This window comes from Papaver somniferum, chromosome 7, assembly GCF_003573695.1.
Source record: "Papaver somniferum cultivar HN1 chromosome 7, ASM357369v1, whole genome shotgun sequence".
Taxonomy (NCBI): domain Eukaryota; kingdom Viridiplantae; phylum Streptophyta; class Magnoliopsida; order Ranunculales; family Papaveraceae; genus Papaver; species Papaver somniferum.
In genome coordinates, this window is record NC_039364.1 from 5,393,818 (window position 1) to 5,413,911 (window position 20,094).

At 37.0% G+C, this 20,094-nt stretch overlaps 1 protein-coding gene and 1 non-coding gene across 3 annotated transcripts; one reads left to right on the top strand and one right to left on the bottom strand.

Moving 5' to 3' along the window:
* The first annotated feature begins 10,737 nt into the window (after positions 1-10,737).
* TRNAR-ACG lies at positions 10,738-10,810 on the top strand. The gene has a single exon. It is a non-coding gene; the product is annotated as a tRNA-Arg (tRNA).
* Positions 10,811-12,480: 1,670 nt separating this feature from the next.
* On the bottom strand, positions 12,481-17,681 carry LOC113294820. 2 transcript variants are annotated; one of them, XM_026543196.1, is made up of 5 exons: positions 16,950-17,681; positions 16,127-16,212; positions 15,572-15,634; positions 13,542-15,471; positions 12,481-12,984 (listed from the first exon to the last, which is right to left on the bottom strand). In XM_026543196.1, the coding sequence occupies exons 1-4, from the start codon at positions 17,428-17,430 to the stop codon at positions 13,570-13,572; spliced, it is 2,532 nt and encodes an 843-aa protein (XP_026398981.1). In that variant the 5' UTR covers positions 17,431-17,681; the 3' UTR covers positions 12,481-12,984; positions 13,542-13,569. The 2 variants fall into 2 exon arrangements, with proteins under 2 accessions (XP_026398981.1, XP_026398980.1); XM_026543195.1 differs by having other exon boundaries at positions 16,127-16,230.
* Between the last annotated feature and the right edge of the window lie 2,413 nt (positions 17,682-20,094).

Genomic DNA, 20,094 nt, shown 5'->3' on the forward strand with positions numbered 1-20,094 from the left:
TTAGAGGACGTTATACAGTTGTTATAATAATTCTCGTCAAACCAATTTTCAAAGTGATTGAAACATATCATGACTTTCGTCACTAGGTAAAGATAAGCTTGATCGAAGCGAAAAGCTTACCAGCACATATTTTGAGATATAGATAGGCGAGGTATACTCGGTTCGAAATACCAAATGTGTATAATCCAAGTCTATATATATAGCATATAACTTCTTGTCTAAAATAGTATGAGATAGAGTAGATAGACTTTTGAGTGACAGATAAGTTCAATTCTTCACATACCTTATTGTCGAGAAGTTCCACCGGTTCCTTGAGTAGTTCTTCTACTTGTATGATGAATCTCCACGAAGTCCTTGAGCTCAACTACACTTTTTATTCCACATGTCTAATCTTCAACATTCCTCGAAATCTTCGTCACTTCCAAGTACTCCAATGATCCTAAAGGTTGTAAGTTTAGCATCAACGTTGTTGAAGATCCGTAGCTATAATAATGAGAAAGCATCGGTCTCAATCATTGTTATACAATGTCATAGTATTATTACACAGTGTCAAATTCCAATTGTATCATAACTTCAACAACAATACTATGGTGATATGTATCACTCCCCCTTAGTCAACACTCCATCTCAGTTGGAAACCACTCCCCCTTACACAATGATCCGAAAACCATATGTATTTGTAGTGTGAACTGCATATTAATTCTCCCCTTTTTTGTCAATAAAATTGGCAAAGGTACAAGAACGGGATCATAATGAAATTTCCGAAAGAGACATTTCATGACTAAAAGAAAAAATACATACCAACTAATTTAGATGCAATCATAAATCCGAAGCTAAATGAATTCATCAAGGAGTTTAAAGATACAAGATAACCCCTCTAAAATTCCACAGCCGCACACCCCTCAAGATATGACCTAAGCACAAGTTCAAAAGAACTCTCCCCCAGAACAACATGAACGACCTTAATTTCAAAAGAAAAGAAGGATTTTTATTGGACCCCCAAAACCATGAGAATGATTTTTATATCCAGAAACTAAATCAAACTAATCACACGTAAACCCATGATTAATTTAATCGGAATGCGCAATCAAATTAAACACAAAAAGTGATCAATTCAATTGATTGTGCTCAACATAAGATAACTTACGGAGCTACGACTAAGTTAACCATAAGAAAATGATTAGCTTAACCGTTCAAATACTCAACACAAGAAAACCTTACGGAGTCACAAAAATACTCAACTAGATTAATTACAAGAGAACCCATAATTAATCTAATTGGAATATATAACCAAACTATTTACAAAAGTAACCAATTTAATTGTCATTTGTTTTGCTCGACATAAGAATACTTACGGAGCAATAACTAAATAACCAAACAAGATGACTAATTTAGTTTAATATGCTCGACATAATATATCTCACGAAACAACAACTAACCTAGAAAATCAACTTGGTTGTACAATGCTCAACATAAGATACATTACGGAGCCTCACAGTAATATGGATCAGGGATGATCAATATTGCGGAATACACAAGGATTCATCCTATCTTCAATCACTATTTGCATAACGACAATCATAAACATAATCTTTGAAAACAAAATATTTTAACCTATCTTACATCAAATAATTGACAATATAGGCTTAAATTTTGTATTTGCCAAAAGTCCATTCACTCTTTTACCAGTATATGAATACTGAACACGAACGACTTTACTTTTGACAAAGTATGGGACAAACATACTTCATGGACGTAAACACCAATATCCCATAAAAAATTGCAATATATCAAATCATAAAGATTAGTACTGCAAAACATCATCCTCCAAATATTTTTAGAATTTAATACCAATAAACCTAAAAAAAAGAAGATGAAAAATAATAGCTATGTGTAGTCACAATCATTGCTATTCAAGGCACTAGTTATTCTTCCAACTAAACCAAAAATAAGACATACTAGGCAACAATATCTTTGAGAAATTCCTTATCATTCCCGAACTCCTTGTCGTCAATATCCATTGGAATATAAGGTTCGTGGAGGAAGGAGTCAATACCAACAAACCATCTTGGCTGATGATATCGAACCAGGGCCTTCTGAATTTCCGAAGGTCTTAAAACGCAAGCCTTTATTTCACTAATATCCTTTCTTACTTCCTTCAACTCATCAATAACATCGGAAAACTTCTGAGAGTTAGAAGGGACATCCCTTGGCTTTCTTGTATTCCAATAAAGGAGTTACTGGAGATTTCTCTTTTTCCTTGATTGATGGCTTAGCCATCATATTGACATCTTTTCCCTCCAAAGACATGACGCTTAGAGAACAGTTATAAACAACTGGTTTTTGTGAGTGGAATTCACAATCTCATCAAGCAGTCTTAAGATATAAAAGATATCATAGAGGAAAAAGGAATGTAGGGTTCGCAACCTTTAAACAAGTTCGTGGACGCCCAACTCTAAACCCTATAAAGAGTAGAATTGTCGATAATAACCCTTTCTTTTATTTTGATAGACAAACAACTAAGAAAAGAAGAAGAAAAACTTTTCCTAAAGCCTGATTGGTACACAACCTTGTCTATTTTGATCAGGCACATGAGACAAGATTTACCTAACAACACAATCAATTTGTGTTGTGGTGAACAACAATTTGTCCACCATTTTCCTCTAGAGAGGAATCCTCAGACTTCTGTCTATCAAAGAGAATTGAACGTACTTTCTTCTCTAATGGTCTTATTTTGTCTTTGGAAACCAACTTGTTAGACGAAGATAAAATCCTACATACCTCAGCAGTCTTCTGAGCAAGTTTAAGCTTCCTTACCAATCGATTTGCTCTTTGTTGAAGTTTGTCGGCGTGCCTCACTTGATGTTTGTACTTGTAATATCTTGATAGTTCATGACCCTTCTGAGAACAAAATGAGCACGTCAAACTTGGATAGTATTCAGGCATCTATGGTGTGAAAGCAGCCAGACACATAGTAGATCCTGAAACATTACAAACAGAGTTTCCAAAGGATGGGTCAATTGATTCATCCAACCTGATTGGATTCTCTTCTTCACCGAAACCATCAAGGTTGATATATGTATTGCTACAATTATCAAAATCAATGTTTTCACATAGATCTCAGACATATCATCAAGTGTTACAGAAAGACCTTTGTTCTCAGTGTATTTTCTACGATTTGGGCACTCGTTTACAAAATGACCAAAACCTTTAGACTTAAAGCATTGTGGCATGTCCTCGTCATCATCCTCGTCAGCATCCCTGATTTTAGGAGGGACGCGATTGTGAGGTTTATCTGACGACCTAGGTTTATCTCTTGAAAACCGTTTACTTCTCTTCAATAGAAGATCCTTAAACTATCTTGTGATCAAGGAGACTGATTTTTCAAGATCTTCATCCGAAAAATCACTCTCAGAGTGATCATCCTCAGAGACATCAACACTTTTACTTTTATCAAGTAACTTAGTGTTCTTCTGTGCTTTAAAGGCAAAATCCTTTCATATTTTGGATGTATGCTCATTATCAAATATCTTTAGCTTTCCGACCAATGTATTTCTGGAAAGATTATCAAGGTTATTTCCCTCAACGATGGCATGCTTCTTAGACTCGTATCTAGATGACATCGATCTGATAATTTTCATCACAATGTCCTTTTCAGGAATAGTCTTACCCAATCCAAAAGATGCATTAACAATTTCAGACACTTTGTGATTAAACTCATCAAATGTATCTTCATCTGCCATACGAAGGTTCTCCCAATCGGAATTAAGGTTTTGAATCCTAGCTTCCTTTTCACTGGAGTTACCTTCAAATATGGTTTCTAAGATATCCCAGGCATCTTTAGACCTAATGTCATTTGATATATGGTGCTTAAGATTTATGGTAATGGCATGTATGATGACATTCAAACCGTCAGAATTTTTCTTTGCAGCAAGTATCTCGGCAGGATTATATTCAACAATATTCTTGGGAATGTTTACATCTCCAACTGCCACAACGGGAGCATCATATCCATTAACAACCTATACCCATGATTGAAAATCATGCGCTTGAAGAAAAGCTCGCATAGAAATTTTCCACCATAAGTAATTAAAGCCATCGAAGACTGGTGGTACGTTAGTAGAGATAGCACCTCTGTGCATAGAGTCGGATCGCTAAAAACACAGACTTGTAAGGTCTTAAACGTGTTTTCCTACTCTGATACCAGTTGAAAAAGCGGGGGTGTAACAACACCACCCAATATTTCGCTTAGCTATCTGTATGGACTAACTCCGAATTACTTTATAGAGAATCAACTAGACAGTCATACTCAATCTAGGTAAAAGCATCTCAAGGAGTTAATATCTCTCTCTTGTTTTGATTTACTCGAGCTAATAGAAATCAGCGAGTCTTTAATCAAACACAAGGAACAACTTGGATGGTAACAAAGACCAATATCCAAGGATCAATCAATTTAAATCAACAACCAAAGGTTGGATATTCTAATTGATGATCTACAACGCGCAACCTGTATTATTTCAATTATAAAGATAAACAATATAATGCGGAAATAGAAATAACACAGACACAAGAATTTTGTTAACGAGGCAATCCAAAATGCAGAAAAACCCCGGGACGTAGTAAAGATTGAACACACACTGTATTAAGCCGCAACAGATACTAACCTACTCCAATCTAACTTTGGAATGGACTGTAGTTGAACCCCAATCAATCTCTCACTGATCCAAGGTACAATTATGCTCCTACGCCTCTGATCCTAGCAGGATATTGCGCACTTGATTCCCTTAACTGATCTCACCTTCAACTAAGAGTTGCTACGACCCAAAATCGCAGGCTTTGACAATAAACAAATATGTCTCCCACAGACAAATCTATCAAAGGATCAATCTGTCTCCCACATATAAACCCTCAAGGTTTTGTTTCGTCTTTTGATAATCATCAAGGTGAACAGGAACCAATCGATAATCCGGTCTTATATTCCCGAAGAACAACCTAGAGTCATCAATCATCTCACAACAATCTTAATCGTATGGTAGCGAAACAAGATGTTGCGGAATCACAAACAATTAGACGAAGATGTTTGTGATTACTTTTTATATCTTGCCTATCGGAGATATCAATCTCAATCCAATCAATCTTATTGTACTCGTACGATAGAAGATGCAAGATCAGATGACACAACTACGATAAAAGTAGTATCGGTATGGCTTCACAATCCCAATGAAGTCTTTAAGTCGTTAACCTGGATTTTGAAAAAGAAAACCAAAGGTTAAAGGAGAATCTACTCTAGCACGCAACTAGTATCACACGTAAGGTGTGGGGATTAGTTTTGCAAGATGTCTCCTTTATATAGTCTTTCAAATCAAGGTTTGCAATCAATATTAGGTTAGTAACAAAGCATTCAATATTCACCGTTAGATGAAAACCTGATTTAGATTCAAGCTAATATTTCTCAACCGTTAGATCGAAAACTTATCTTGTTATAAACACTTGACAATGCATGCTTCTAGGTTTGTTAACCGTACCCAAACGTATGCACTTGTTGGTACAACAATAATTAACCAAAAGGTTAGCCATATGAGCAGTTCATATCAACCATGTTCTTCTTCACCATAACTAGTTCAAATGACTTCAAATGAACTAGTTAGAGAGTTGTTCAATTGCAAGGAAATCTCATGTACTAACGAGACAAAATTGAAGCAAAGATGATTTGATTCACTTGAATCGGTTCATGAACTTTTATAGCCACGGTTTGCAAACTTCATTCCTTAGTCTTTTTGAGTTTAATTTCATAAATCATCTTCAGATATATAACCTTCTCAAGTTCGCGTACTTAAGTTATCGGGCAGAGTTTACAAATTCCAGCAGAAATTCTCGGGTTTGAGAACTTTGCCGGTTCGTGGACTAGGTTCGCGGACTTAGCTTCATGCAAGTAGTTTGTCAACTCCAGCATAAATTCTCGGGATTGAGAACTTGGGCAGTTCGCGGACTGAGTTCGCGGACTTCGTTCACGCCATTCTTCCGGTTCTCTTGAACAAAGTTCACAAACTTTGGTTCAAGGAATAGGACTTATACATAAATGTGTTTCCACAACAATGCTTATGTCCACCATTGTTTATGTAATCTAAACTCTCATTTCAATCATTGAACCATTCTTAGAGGACGTTATATAGTTGTTACACTATTTCTCGTCAAAGCAATTTTCAAAGTGATTGAAACATATCATGACTTTCGTCATTAGGTAAAGATAAACTTGATCGAAGAGAAAAGATTACCAACACATATTTCGAGATATAGATAGGCGAGGTATACTCGGCTCGAAATACCAAATGTGTATAATCCAAGTCTATATATATAGCATATGACTTCTTGTCTCAAAGAGTAAGAGATAGAGTAGATAGACTTTTGAGTGACAGATAAGTTCAAGTCTTCACATACCTTTTTGTCAAGAAGTTCCACCGGTTCCCTGAGTAGTTATTATTCTTGTATGATGAATCGCCATGAAGTCCTTGAGCTCAACTACACTTTCTATCCTAGTCCGAGACTTAGCTATAATAGACTAGAAATCAATACTTATAGTTTTGATCACTAACATTGACAAACATGCTTGAGATAGCAACGCATGCGAGTTCGACCGAGCAATGCTCTAACAATGTCAGCATGGCGCAAGGCAGAACCCTCATCATATAGAAGTCCCAAAACAACTCCCTTCCTAGCAGGTACTCCGGATCTAAAACACGCAGCGGCCAAGGTGTCTCGAACAAGATCGTTTTGGAACTTCAGACCCACTTCACTGGCACAATACAAGGCATGGTCACTGAAAACATCCATCTCCATATTGTAACTAGAAAGGGAACTAACTTTTTCAAAAAAAGTGTGATACCCAAACAACAACATAATTTCGAAGCAGACTGGCGCGGTCCAATACATTGATTAAGTCCACTAGTAGGAATGGCCATAAGAAAATCCCGAGCATGTTTCGTTTTGTTGCATTGCCATAGGACTGAATCACTCTCTGGCATAGAATACTTTTTAGGTATTTCTTTTTTCAAAGCATCGAAATAGGGGACTGCCAGGGTTCTCATGAGATGGGGGCAGTGTCAATAACGCTAAATGAAGAAGGAAAAGAGCCATAAAATTGTATGTAAATTTCAAGGGAGGACTGGACGGTGGAGCTGGTACGTGTGACTGAAGCATTTCAAAGATTAATATCCTCCAGATTTTTAGTTTAAGCCAAGCAAGGAAACCATAATACGCAGTATCATCCATGGTGTAAATTCCTAGGCCACCATCTCTAACAGGGAGCCAAGCGATGCGCAGCTGCAAAGGGCCAATGTCAAGGCCTTCACCAGTGATTAATTGTTGCAAATAATGGGAAAGGTGATTTTAAAACTGGACATGGGCTTGCTGAACAGGTGGAGGGAAAGTTGTACGCTTGGAGTCGGGAGGCACCAGAGAAACTACGAGGAATCAGCAACTCACTTTTAGGGTCCCTTAGCATACAGACTAAGTCCAAACCATCTTAGCAAAAAATTGTATGCATAGGCTAACAGGCGCGCCAAGGAGCATAACTTCGGTAGATGGCCTACCAATGTCAGCAGGGAAGACACCTGGTGCGAGGCTATGAGGATCAATAGTGAACCTCATGGGATGCAAACCTCTGAGATATCCGTCCATCTGAATGATTCATAAGGCCTTAGAGACCTATGAGGTATCACCAATTAGTGTACCATCATCCAAATACCATGCCCGGAGGTCTAGGTCACACAAGCTATCAATCTTTTTCATTATAGTATGCAAGGGAAAGGAAAAAATAAGAGGTCCAAGAGGGTCACTTTGCTGAACCCTGATTAGACAAAAGAACAATGTGAAAATGACCCTTCGTTCCCTTTGTTCGGGTTGGGTAGTTTTGGGCGTGAGCTAATCGCACCGTTTAGACCGTGAGTGCTGCAGACATTAGATGTCCCGCCGGCGTGGCCAGACCGTCTAAGCGCCCTTGTTGCCAAGGGGAACACTCTTCGCTCGAACCTTCTCGATGCCGATAGTTCGGCTTTCCGTCACGTTTTCAAATCTCCGCACTAATCACACCCCTGCCAAGTAAGAAAGAACAATGCCTCTGTAGTATTACCGCGTAGCCTTAGCATAGAAAAATTCGATCCATCTAGAGATGGAAGGACAACTTTTTCTAGCTTCAAGGATTAGGGTCGTTTTATCCACCAAATTAAAAACATTACTGAATTCAAAAGGACCATGGACATGTTGTTATGATGACCTTCATACTCTATGAGACGATTAACTGAATGCAGAATGACCTTAACGCCTCATGGGATGCCAACACCAAACTGAAAATACCCAAAAGGCATTACTGAAAGATTTTTGGTCTAGAATCACCATAGATTTTGCTTCTCCAATTGAAGATTTGCTGCAGGGTGATGCTAACGTGGATTGTGTTCATCATTGGAAGTAATTCATGGTAAAGATTCTCTACACCCAGCAGGAGGAATTAATGGTGAAAACTATGAAACAAATTTTATCTCTGGTTTCAGTCAAAATCGTTTGGCTCAAGGGAACTCCACCTTTTGTGTGTCCCCCTCAACCATCTGATATACCTCCACCATTATTTATGTCATTTAATTCAATCAAAACTTCAGGAAAGTTGAATCAGAAGTTACAAAAATCAAGAGAAACAACAAGGAAATTCACAACAATATCGATATCATCCTGGGGTTTCAAATTTGGATAAGCTTAATTAGAACTCAAAAATGGTTATCTTTAACAACAACTCAAAAATCAACCATCCCCGCACCAGAGGAAAAACTCACGAATTATATCCAAATTAATTTATCCATAAGAAACTGCATAAGACAATATCCTGATGAAACTACAATAGGCGACTCAGTAAGTTTGCTGATTCCGGTTCCATTTTGTTCTGCGGCAATAATCCTCAACGACTGGACAACAACATTACAATTGCTTTATACCTGTAGCTGTGATTTCTATAGAAAAACTATTAACAGATACATAATCAGACTATATCTCTGCATCAACTTTGCACCAACTCGATTGGATACAGATTCAAGCCATGGTTCAAGAGCACAAAGGTAAAAATAGGTGGTGTAATAATATAAGGGACAAAAGATGTCTACTGTCATTTAAATAAGGAGGAAAAGAGATCTGACAACAATCTTCCCAAAGTTTGTCCTTATGTGGGAGAGGCTTATCTTTTATTTATTTATTTTGAAAGAAAGAGGGGTTTCGGAAATCCTAAATTAATTTATCTTTTAACAATGTGAATTCTTTGATTCACATGAAACCAAGTAAAATGGAAAAGACTAATCTAAATAATGGTAATTTGATTATTCTTCAACAATTTAAAGGCTTCTTCTTCGGTAAAATAAAATCCATCGTAAAAATAGTTTTCGCAAATCATTGTAATCACGATCCATTATGATAGACATTGATCATCTTTATATAAATCTTGATCATCGTCACATCGTAATTGATCGTATTCAAAGATATGCCTGAATATATCATCGAATTTCAGTACAAGAGCCCAGAGGCTACAATAAAACGTACTAATGGCGATTAGGATTCAAATTATTATAAGGAATGAAAGCTATAAGAAGAACAGTAACATAAAAGAAAATTCTAAACCTAAACAATCACAAAGTGACTTTTATTGAAGCAAAAAAATTTAACTGTACAATTACAAACCCAAATTTACTTGGAAAATCTTATATATCAGATTCAATCATAGTAAATCTAGGGTTGCAGAAGAAGAAGATTTTGAAAAAACTAGTTCTGGATAATCTTATGGAAAAAACGTTATTGAGAAAGTTTTGGAGTATGGATCTGTTGTTATCTTTTATTTTTGTTAAATAAGTGTTTTAAATTTCTTAGTATAGGTCTAGATTTAGTGAGTTTTAATTCGTTTGGTTGCGGTGTGTTTGTGACTGTCTTATTTATTATGTTCGTAAACATGTGTGCGATTATGTTTACTAATTACTATGAAAATCTAGTTCTAGGTGATGATATTAAAATTGATCATACAACGAGTCACTCTCTAGGTTTAAGACCCTTTCGACTCCAGAAACAATTCTACATCAACTTGCTTCCACTACAACTTTGTACATATGTCATCCTCAGCTGTAGCACCAAGTGAACCCTCTCTTCACAGACGACTTTGTACATATGTCATCCTCAGGTGCAGCACCAAGTGAACCCTTTCTTCAGAGACGAATTCCTTCGGCAGGTACTTAGTTTACCAACTAGGGATGATGACTGCGAGGAAATTGGGATTGGTTATCTCTGGCGGATACTTCGTTTAGCAACTAAGGATGACAAAGTCTCGGAACTGGTGCACTCATAAAAATTTGGGCTGCTCTTGTGGGTAGTTTTTCAAGAAGTGCTAATAGCATTAGCCTTCGGCTTCTACCACTGTAAATGTAGAGTGTTTTATCACATCTCCGACAAGCAGCTGATATCGGAATCAAGAATCAACAAGGTGTGTCATACAACCAGGTAATTCCATATCACCAAAAATCTAGAGAATCTCTCAATCACGTTGTCCAAGATGTTTATATGTAAGTTATGTACACTAAGCATAGAAAAACCGACAAAAGCCTCTAACCAAAAAGCAGATATCACCAGACTACGCTCTTTACCGCTTAGGCTCTTTGGAGATACAACCCATTATGATATTCCAAATATGTAAGTCCAGTGTCTTAATGAGTAAATGATTTCATGGCCGAATGGATAAGGTGTTGGTTTACGAAACCAGAGATTCTGGGTTCGATCCCCAGTGAAGTTGTCATCATCAGGATTGGAGCCCAGCTTGTCGCCAGTCTTCCATCCAATACTTGTAAACTCCTTTCCATTAATGATGATTAATCCTCTTTGCTCAAAAAAAAAGTGAATACAACTTAAGATATGATATCGTGAAAGTGAAAACTACAGGGAGACCCATCTACAGATTTTCTACACTGTGAAACCCACGGGCGAAAAAGTTCATGCGCGCACCCAATGATATTGATAGACAGTATGATCACATGAAGATTAGAACTATAGATAAATGAAATCGAAAGTTAGGGTATGAGTTGATGTTCTGAGATGAATCAAGATCTTGTTGTTTGTTATTTCCGAAAGATGTATGAAAGGGTTTTTCTTTTAATTAGGTATTATGATTGAGAAGATGGATCTGAGATGTGTTCTGAGATGGAGATAAAATTGTTTCAATCAAGTAGAATAGGAAGAAAATTTGATTTGAGATTTAAAAAGTACAGGGAATAATAATAAAGCTTATTTGAGCTTGGATGATGAACAAGAAGAAGAAGAAGAAGATGATGATGATGTTATGAGTGCATAACATGTCATGCAGTCGAAAAATGGATGCATAACACATTATCCGGCATCTTTGTTATTTTGTGTGAAATTGAAAATTGATGCATAGTGCATCATGCAGTCGAGAAAATGGATGCATAACCTGATATGCATCCAAAATACGGCTGCATAATGCATTATCCATCGAGAAAATTGTTGCATAATCTTTGAAGTATCGAGAAAATGGATGCATAACCTGATATGCATCCTTAAATATGGTTCCATAACCAATTATGCATCAATTTTTTATGTACGGACTAAAATAAACCAAAATAATAGCTACATAACTCGTTATAGATGCATAACTTTGTTATGTAGTCGAGAAAATGGTTGCATAATTCGTTATGCGTCTGCATACTGTGTTATGCATCTTTTTTGGAGGCTGCATAATGAATATGTAGTCAGTTTTCGAAAATTTTCCCCTGAAAAATTAGGATGCCTAACGAGTTATGCTTGAAAAAATAATATGCATAACGAGTTATGTATTGATTCTTAATAATTTCGGATAATTTTAGGTGTCACGGTATCTAAAATTAATTGTGGTCCTGACAATAAGAATATTATTTTTTTGGAGCTGCATCTAATTTAGCCATGGTGAAATTGATTTCTTGTGGCCGAGTTAAGTCGGGTCGTAGTAGGGTCTTTTTCCGTGCGTGAAGGCTGGGATTTCTTTTTTTTTTTGTCATGCATGCATGAGATGAAAACTACTAGCAATAATTGAAATTGCATTGTCATTTGTCATAACAAATGAACCTAGCTTAACTCCGTGCCATTATTACTGACAGATGCAGCTTTACTTTGTGGTTCCAAATAGAAATCCTTCTCAACTTTCAGGTAAGCACCCTTGTTTCTCATCCTCCACAACAAATTGTAGCATATAACCTTAACATTGTACAGTTGAAATTTGCAAAATAAATTTGCAACTCCCTCAATTAGGAATCCCTGCAGAAACTAAGTTAACAAAGAAGACCCGCCACAAATTCCCAATTGCCTGATTGTACATGAAATTGTTTGTTAGAAAATATCATTTTTCCACGTAATGAGGCTTTCAAAGTGTTTACACCACTTTTGAGCATCAAGGCCCAGTTAGTAAATGACCGACTTTTCTTCCTAAAAACAATTATTCATCAATTTTCATGTAAACAATGTGCACAATACCCCAGAGGATGCATGCACGGGGCACACCCTCGTAATTAGTTTAGCTCGTCACGACTTTACATACTACAAGTTTACAACAGAATGTTTATAATCATACACGAACAGACCAGTTCTCCGACACTGAGTATACATTACTTTTCTACCGGTAGTGATCTAGGTGTCATTCATTTGTTTAATACATACGTAGCACAGAGAAAAACAGAGTGACGTGCTGTTAGTTGATCCAAGGCAAAAAGAGACTAATATGTCTAATATTATCAGATATACTAACATTTTTGCTGCCCGAACATGTACCTGAAACTTTTCACCGTATAGCTTGGCTCGTCCATCTGAGTTGTAAAAGATGTAAAATTACTACTGTGATGTGGTCCTTCCCCAGGATCTCCAACATCTCCTGATAAGTGATAAAACCGACTCAAGCAGTTGATCTACCTGACACGTCAGTTCCTACATAAAAAGCAATGAACAAAATCTGAATCTATTATCGACAAATTAAAAGAAGGCAAATCACAGAGTCTAGAAAGCAAATGTCGGAAGCAATGAGGCAGCTCTTCTATTCAAGGCAATGACTGCATATCACAAATTGCTGACTAGCTTTACCCGTACACTAAAGCTATACCAGTATAAATAAAATTTAAAAATTGCACCTTCTAACAAATTTGACTATAATAACCCGAAAAATAGTGCGTTGTCGAAGAAGTTAAGTTTCACCAATAGTTTAAGAACTATCAAAATCTTCAAACTAGAAACCCCCTCTAACTGCAGCTTCGTAAGAAACAAAATTCACTGATAAAACAATGATGACTAAAAACAATCTGCTAACTTAAGTGACAAGAGCAAGTCATTTTGAATCAATTACATCAATTGCTGAACTACCTATATATTATGTTTCAGAATATTAAATGTGGCCTTTAAATGAACTGGAGAGGTTCAACAAAGTAAAAGGAAACTATATCACAGAATAGAGAGGGGAAGAGTAACATATACTGAAAGAAAGAGCTCACCAGATCATTCAAAATTGAACACCAACAGCTACAAGCATGCAATTTCCTCCAACTTCTTCTGCATTATCTCGCGTTCAGATTTGGATGCTTTTTCCCACCTCTCCCTCACTGATTTCAACTCTGGAAGGTAATCGAACTCGTTATGCTCTTCAGGCACTGGTATAGTTGAAAGTAATTTCCACTGGGAGTCAATCTCAGAAAGAGGTATTTCTGTACCATTACGAAAATATTGTACTATCTCGTGGGCACAAGGGAGCCCATAAGAGAGGCGAAGGACACACCCACAAACTCCTACGTCAAAGCCTACATCTTCAGAACGACTACGCTCCAACAATAAAAATTCCATCGCCTTATGTGAAACACAACCCCGCAATTCCTTAAAAGCAGGAAGCAGATATTCGTCTGGAACGGATGTCAGACTCTTCTCGAAGGAGGCTTTAATGTCTACTATCTCGTCGCATATCATCTTGTGCATTGTCGTCCAACAAATCGAGAAGTTATTAGCCGCTAGCTGACTCTTCAGAATAGCATGAGAACTGCCAACTCTATTTATTGACGTGTTTCCAAAATGCTTGATGAACTTTGTCCATGCCGGTACATAATGCTCTTTATGTCGTAGCCAATTATCACGTAAATACTGGATGCATCCAGAGTAGCTTGTCCATGTCAATACAAAGTCACAGAAAGCATCAGCGTACTCGTCTTTGGTCCTCACTTGAGTCAGATTTTTCCACTCTTTCATAAATCTTTCAAATTCTTCATCGGACTCAAAGTATTGCTTGCAACTTTCTGAAACCTTTTTTAAGACATGCAATGAGCAAAACAGCCATTTTGCTTTTGGAAAGACTGTACCTATTGCATTCACTAATTTGAGCTCTCCATCTGTTACAAAGGTAGATGGTAGCCCATTTGGCGAAAATAGTCTCTTTAAACGAGTCAAAGCCCAAACATAGTGATCTTCTGTCTCCGCCTCCATGAAAATAAATGCGACGGTGAACGATTTTCCTGTAGAAGTAACACCAACAATCCGTAGCAAAGGTGAACAAAACCGGTTGGTCTTGTAAGTGCAATCAACAATGAGCACCGAATGGGAACCCAAGGCCAATTGTAAAGATTCTGGATGGGCCCAAAAGATATCTTTCAGCTCATCTGTCTTTTCATCTCTCCTATGCCATTCCACATAATGGTGTTTCGACAACAATCCCAGTACCTGTTGCATTGCTGACTTCCCTTCAACCTCCGTAAGTTTTATTGCTGCACTTGCATTCTCAACTGTCTTCATTGTTGACACGTTTACACTAACAGGAGTGTGCGTTGCTGACTTCCCTTCAACCTCCGTAAGTTTTATTGCTGCACTTGCATTCTCAACTGTCTTCATTGTTGACACGTTTACACTAAAAGGAGTGTGCATTGCTGACTTCCCTTCAACCTCCGTAAGTTTTATTGCTGCACTTGCATTATAAATTGTCCTCATTCTTGCCATGTTCTCTCTTCTTCTCCCTTTGAGTGGGCTAGGCACTCGCCGACGTCGAACACCACTTTTAGACAAATCAACTAATATTTCCTTTTCATCCTCCTTTAACCTAGCTACGTCCGAGTGGCCAACAACCGTTTCTGGTAGCTCATGATTGTGTGCTCCACAGTGCACCCCGACCTTCCATTTATCACCTTCCATCCACACTCCTTTTAGTGCAAATGGACATCCACATTTTCTCGGCCTTGATTCTCTCTTTTTTGTAAGGTCTATCAGTGTTGGTGTATCTGTTTTTTTCTTATGGTCTTGGTCTACACCACCTCTTTCACACCCTAATTCCAACACTGCAGGCCTTCCTAGAACAGGTTTCCTTGACTTAGATACCACAACCACAGACATAGTTTTTCTTCCAACCTCTTGACACCACTCGATAAGAGCATCAGGTGAGTCAAAAACCTATCAATTAAACAAAGATACAGAAACTGAGTTTCTCATGTTATTTGTACCAATCCAAGTTTACTAATCAGTATCACCCTAAGTATAAAAGAACATATACCTGATCGCTCACAAAGCTCTGTGTCAAATCTACACTTTTTCCTTTCTCCTTGTTATCATCTTGCTAATTTTCAACATTAAAAACAAGAAAACATCTTGAATAAGAAAATAAACGTAAACTCAACTGACATGAAGGCGTCCAGAATCTCGAATACTTACAGTACCGAACTAAACATGAAATTTGGCGATTAAGCAACTCAATTACAAACTCAAAGGCATAAATGACAAAGAAGAAGAATCAACAGCATGTGCTCATTGTTAAAAAGATCCCATAGTATAATAACAACGAACAAATTGTTTTAAGCTAGATTTGAATTATTCTTGGATTGCAACTGGGCTAGTAATTTTTTTAACACGGTGAGAAGTAATATCAAATACATCTACATGTGCAATCTATACTTTGCAAACAGACTTGTGCACATAGTGCATGTTGATAACCTACTTTAGCAAATTTATGAAAAAATACAAGAAAGAACTTAAGATTCCCAACCCGAACTTGAACAATTTAAGCAAACAACAAAAACTAACAAATTTAAGCTAAAGATTGATAACTCACTGTACAATCAACAACCTCCACTTCTGTTTGATCCTCACACAATTGTGGTTGTCCAGAAGAAACATCTCCTACAGGAGAATCTCCACCTGCCGAGGAATCATCACCTTCATTTAGAACAAATGGTTGTTGAGGATCCCCATTAGGAAGATCACTATCTATAAGAATAACAACAAACTCACTATAAACTCATTCTACTATTTAGTGTAAAAACTACAATTGGATACCAAATCAATGACAAATGTACACTGCGCATATTAGGAAACTTCAACATGAGCTAACACACATTAATTTGATTCCCAAACCCAAACACATGTATAAATTTGACTCCTAAACCCCAACCTATGACACCAGATATACAGGGGAAACTGCCAAGGGGCTAAAAGAGGCTTTAGCCATTCCGTGATTTCGGCACAATAGTTTTATGTCGTGGAGATTTGGTGGAAATTTTGTTTGAACCCAACCTAATTTGGTTCGAACCCAACCTGTACTTACAATTAGCTAATGTAGTTGTTAGTTTGTGAAACTTTATGAGAGCTTCAAGAAATAAATCTTGTCTAAACCACCACATCTAGTATTCTATTAGTAAAATTACATTTACCTACTAACTTTGTGACTCCGCCATGGCAATCAAATGACATTTTAGCCCTACCACACAAAGTATCATGAGTCCGTCCCAGCAGATATATATACTAGCAGTGTAACTAAAACAGATACATAATCAGACTCTTAAACACAATGCACCTAGACCATTATATACGAACAAAATAATTAACTGATTATTCATAAACAGGAACAGATACATGAATTGTACTGATCAAATTACCAGATTTCGGGGCACGACGCCAGGGTAGTTTAGTGTTGGGTGCACGACGCCAGGGTAGTTTAGTGTTGGGTGCAGAGTCAGAATCCAAATCTACAATAGGAGGCTCTGCAGATAAAACAGGTGCCAGTGTTTGTTCCACCACTCTTTCAATTACTTTCCCTACTTCATCTTCTTCTTCTTGGGTCAATACATTTTCAGTAGAAATTTCATTTTTATTCCCCGATTTTTCACCATTCTTAGTAGTAGAAGAAGCTTTACCACAATCTACAGGAGGTTCAACTGGAATTGAAGGAACAACAGGAGGATCTACAGGAAATTCTTCAATTTCTACCACCACTGTTTCAATTTCTTTCCCTTCTTCTTCTTCTTGGGGCAATTCATTTTCAGTAGAAATTTCAATTTTGTTCCCAGATCTTTTACGTTTCTTAGCAGCAGAAGCTTTTTTAGCACCGCCTCTTCTTCTTTTCTTACTTGGTGCCATTAAAACCCAATTTTGAGAAGACTGAAGAAAGCTTGATCTGATTTAGGTCATTGAAAATTTCAATTTTGAGAATGAAATTTTGGGGGTTTTGAAGGGGGGAAAAAGTGAGAAAGAAATTGATGGATTCTCTGTTAGGGAATTGAGATTTCTGGAGTGATTGGGGTTTCTGGAGAGTGGAATTTTAGGAATTGGATGAAGGAAGGAGAGAGTTTTGAAGAGAGTGAGTCAAATAACACAGCTTTTAGTTTTACTTCATCACGTTAGGTTAGGGACCGTTTGGCATGAGTGTCATAGAAGTAGGTGGTGCAGTCAACTGTGTGGTCAAGGGCTGCAGTCAACGTTAACATGTTTGGCTAGATTAACTGAGATTTTTTCTTTAAAGGCTGCAGTCAATGATCCAAGCTGAGGCATAAAAAGTCGTTCTTTCAGAGAGCCACTCCATCAGTAAAAAATTAAAATTGTCTCTATTTTTTTTTTTTCTGATTCTTGATCGAATTAACTCACAAGTATTAAGAAACAAAAATTGATTTAAGAAAAAAAATGCTAAAAATAGAAAATAGTTGAAAACCTATTTGGTTGAGAACTATTTTCCAAAATTGTTTTTCAAAAGGAAAAAAGAATTCTTCACTAAAAAAAAAAAGAAAGCGGAAGAAAAAAACCCCTTTTTCACTGTTTTCATTTTATGTATTTTTTTCTTTCACTCGCTCTTTACTTTCTGCATGCAACCAATCTTTCACCTTCTTCCCATCACTTCCAAGTTCCAACCTACCATTTTTATTATCACTTATAATCATACAACTTTTATTGTTGGCAAGGGCGGAACCAAGAATCATAGAAAGAGAGTGTAAAAATTTAATATGGGTGCAAACAAAAATTTTAGGGGTTCAACTTTTTTGTATTGCATCTTCATGGAGTCAAAGGTACCAATTTTGGCAGACATGACACTGTTTCACTGTATTTGTAATGTGTGAAATCTGAGTGTGCAGAGAAAAAATTTAAACTTAGTCACTTTGCACAATTCTTTGATTCCAATGTTCCTCTTTTTCTTTAAAGGATGGAACAAATAGAAGTGTAATTAATGTAGTTGATAATAGGCCTGTAGAAGTGTAATTAATTTAATGTAGTTGATAATAGATCGGTTACTTTGCTTTTGTTTTACAGTTCCAACTTCCAAGTGGATTCTTTTTGGTTCATGGAAAAGCCGAGAACTTGCATCAAATGCCGAACTCCATCCCTTATCATTATGACAGTTGTATCTTTGTTATTTAAAATACTACGTCATTTCTTGGTTTCTAATGCCAGCTAAATGATAAGTCCATGGCTTCCTAACCGAAATAATTGTGTGCCAGGTTCGTGCTTCTACTTAACTTCATAGCATTTTATGTTTTAGTTGTTATTAGAGCTAAGGAATCTTTAGGTTGTGATGTTTTAGTGATGGGTTCTGCCTAGCTTTTCATTTTCTTGTCCTCGCGAACACAAAAAATTCTTTGTTCGAGTATAATATTTCGCAGAAATTGCTTATATAGAATTTCTTTTGCTTCGACCAGTTAAGGAAACCCTCCTCCCTAATCAGTCCAGGCCTCAAATCCAACAACATACATGATTTCTTTTGCCTCAAATAGGTCCGAAAAATTGCTACTATACATGGTTGCTACACTATGTTATGTTGTTGTAGGATGCTAGCCAACCATTATCAAGCGCTGAATTTATACTAAGATGAAGTTCCTTTTTCTTCTGTTTTCTCTTTTTTAGGTGGGGGTTTATGATTGTTTAATTGTCAAGAATTCTGGGTTTACATGATTTACAGTCTCACAATTGTGTAGACTAGAGAATGCTTCATTCATTAGTTATATGATTTACATGAGAAGAATTCAAAAACCTAGTAAACAAATTATACGATAATTATGGAAATAAATATAGCTTGTTACAACAGATTGCTTCTTCTTATACGCCGGATGACTTGAACTAGTACAGACTTCGTCTTTTGTTCATCAGGCTTGGACTTCAACAGACTTGGACTTCAGTTTGTATGTACGTGTGACATGTGCTGTGACCGCACATGTTAATATGGCAGATATATACGTCTAATACCCCCTCAAGTTGGAGCAATAGTAGAGTCAGGTCGAAGGCCCAACTTGCTAGCAAGGCGTCGAAAATGATCCTTCCCTAGTGGTTTTGTGAAAAGATTAGCTAGTTGAGCAGCTGATGGAATGTGAGTTGGTTTTATGAGACCAGATAACAGTTTTTCACGGACAAAATAACAATCAATTTCGATGTGTTTAGTTCGTGAAAGACTGGATTCTCAGAGATGTGAATAGCGGCTTGATTGTCGCAATAAACTGGAATAGGCTTCAGAATAGTGATGTGAAGATCATGAAAGAGATAATGTAACCATTGCAATTCTGAAGTAAGTCTGGCAAGAGCACGATATTCTGCTTCGGCAGAAGAGAGTGATATGGTTGGTTGTTTTTTGGATTTCCAAGAGATAGGACTATCGCCTAGCATTGTAAAGTATCCTGTCATTGATCGACAAGTTGTGGGACACCCTGCCCAGTCAGAGTCTGTATAACCATCAAGGGATAAAGCACTAGTGGCAGAAAGAAAAATGCCAGTGCTAACAGTACCTTTAAGGTAACGTACTACTTGATGAGCAGCTTCCAAGTG

Excerpts from the sequence above, each read along its gene's own strand:
- LOC113294820 (XM_026543195.1), bottom strand. The coding sequence starts at position 17,430 with ATGGCACCAAGTAAGAAAAGAAGAAGAGGCGGTGCTAAAAAAGCTTCT. Across the intron at positions 16,231-16,949 it reads GCGTCGTGCCCCGAAATCTG|GTGATGATTCCTCGGCAGGT; the intron begins GTAATTTGATCA and ends TTCTAAATGAAG. Across the intron at positions 15,472-15,571 it reads AGAGCTTTGTGAGCGATCAG|GTTTTTGACTCACCTGATGC; the intron begins GTATATGTTCTT and ends TTTAATTGATAG.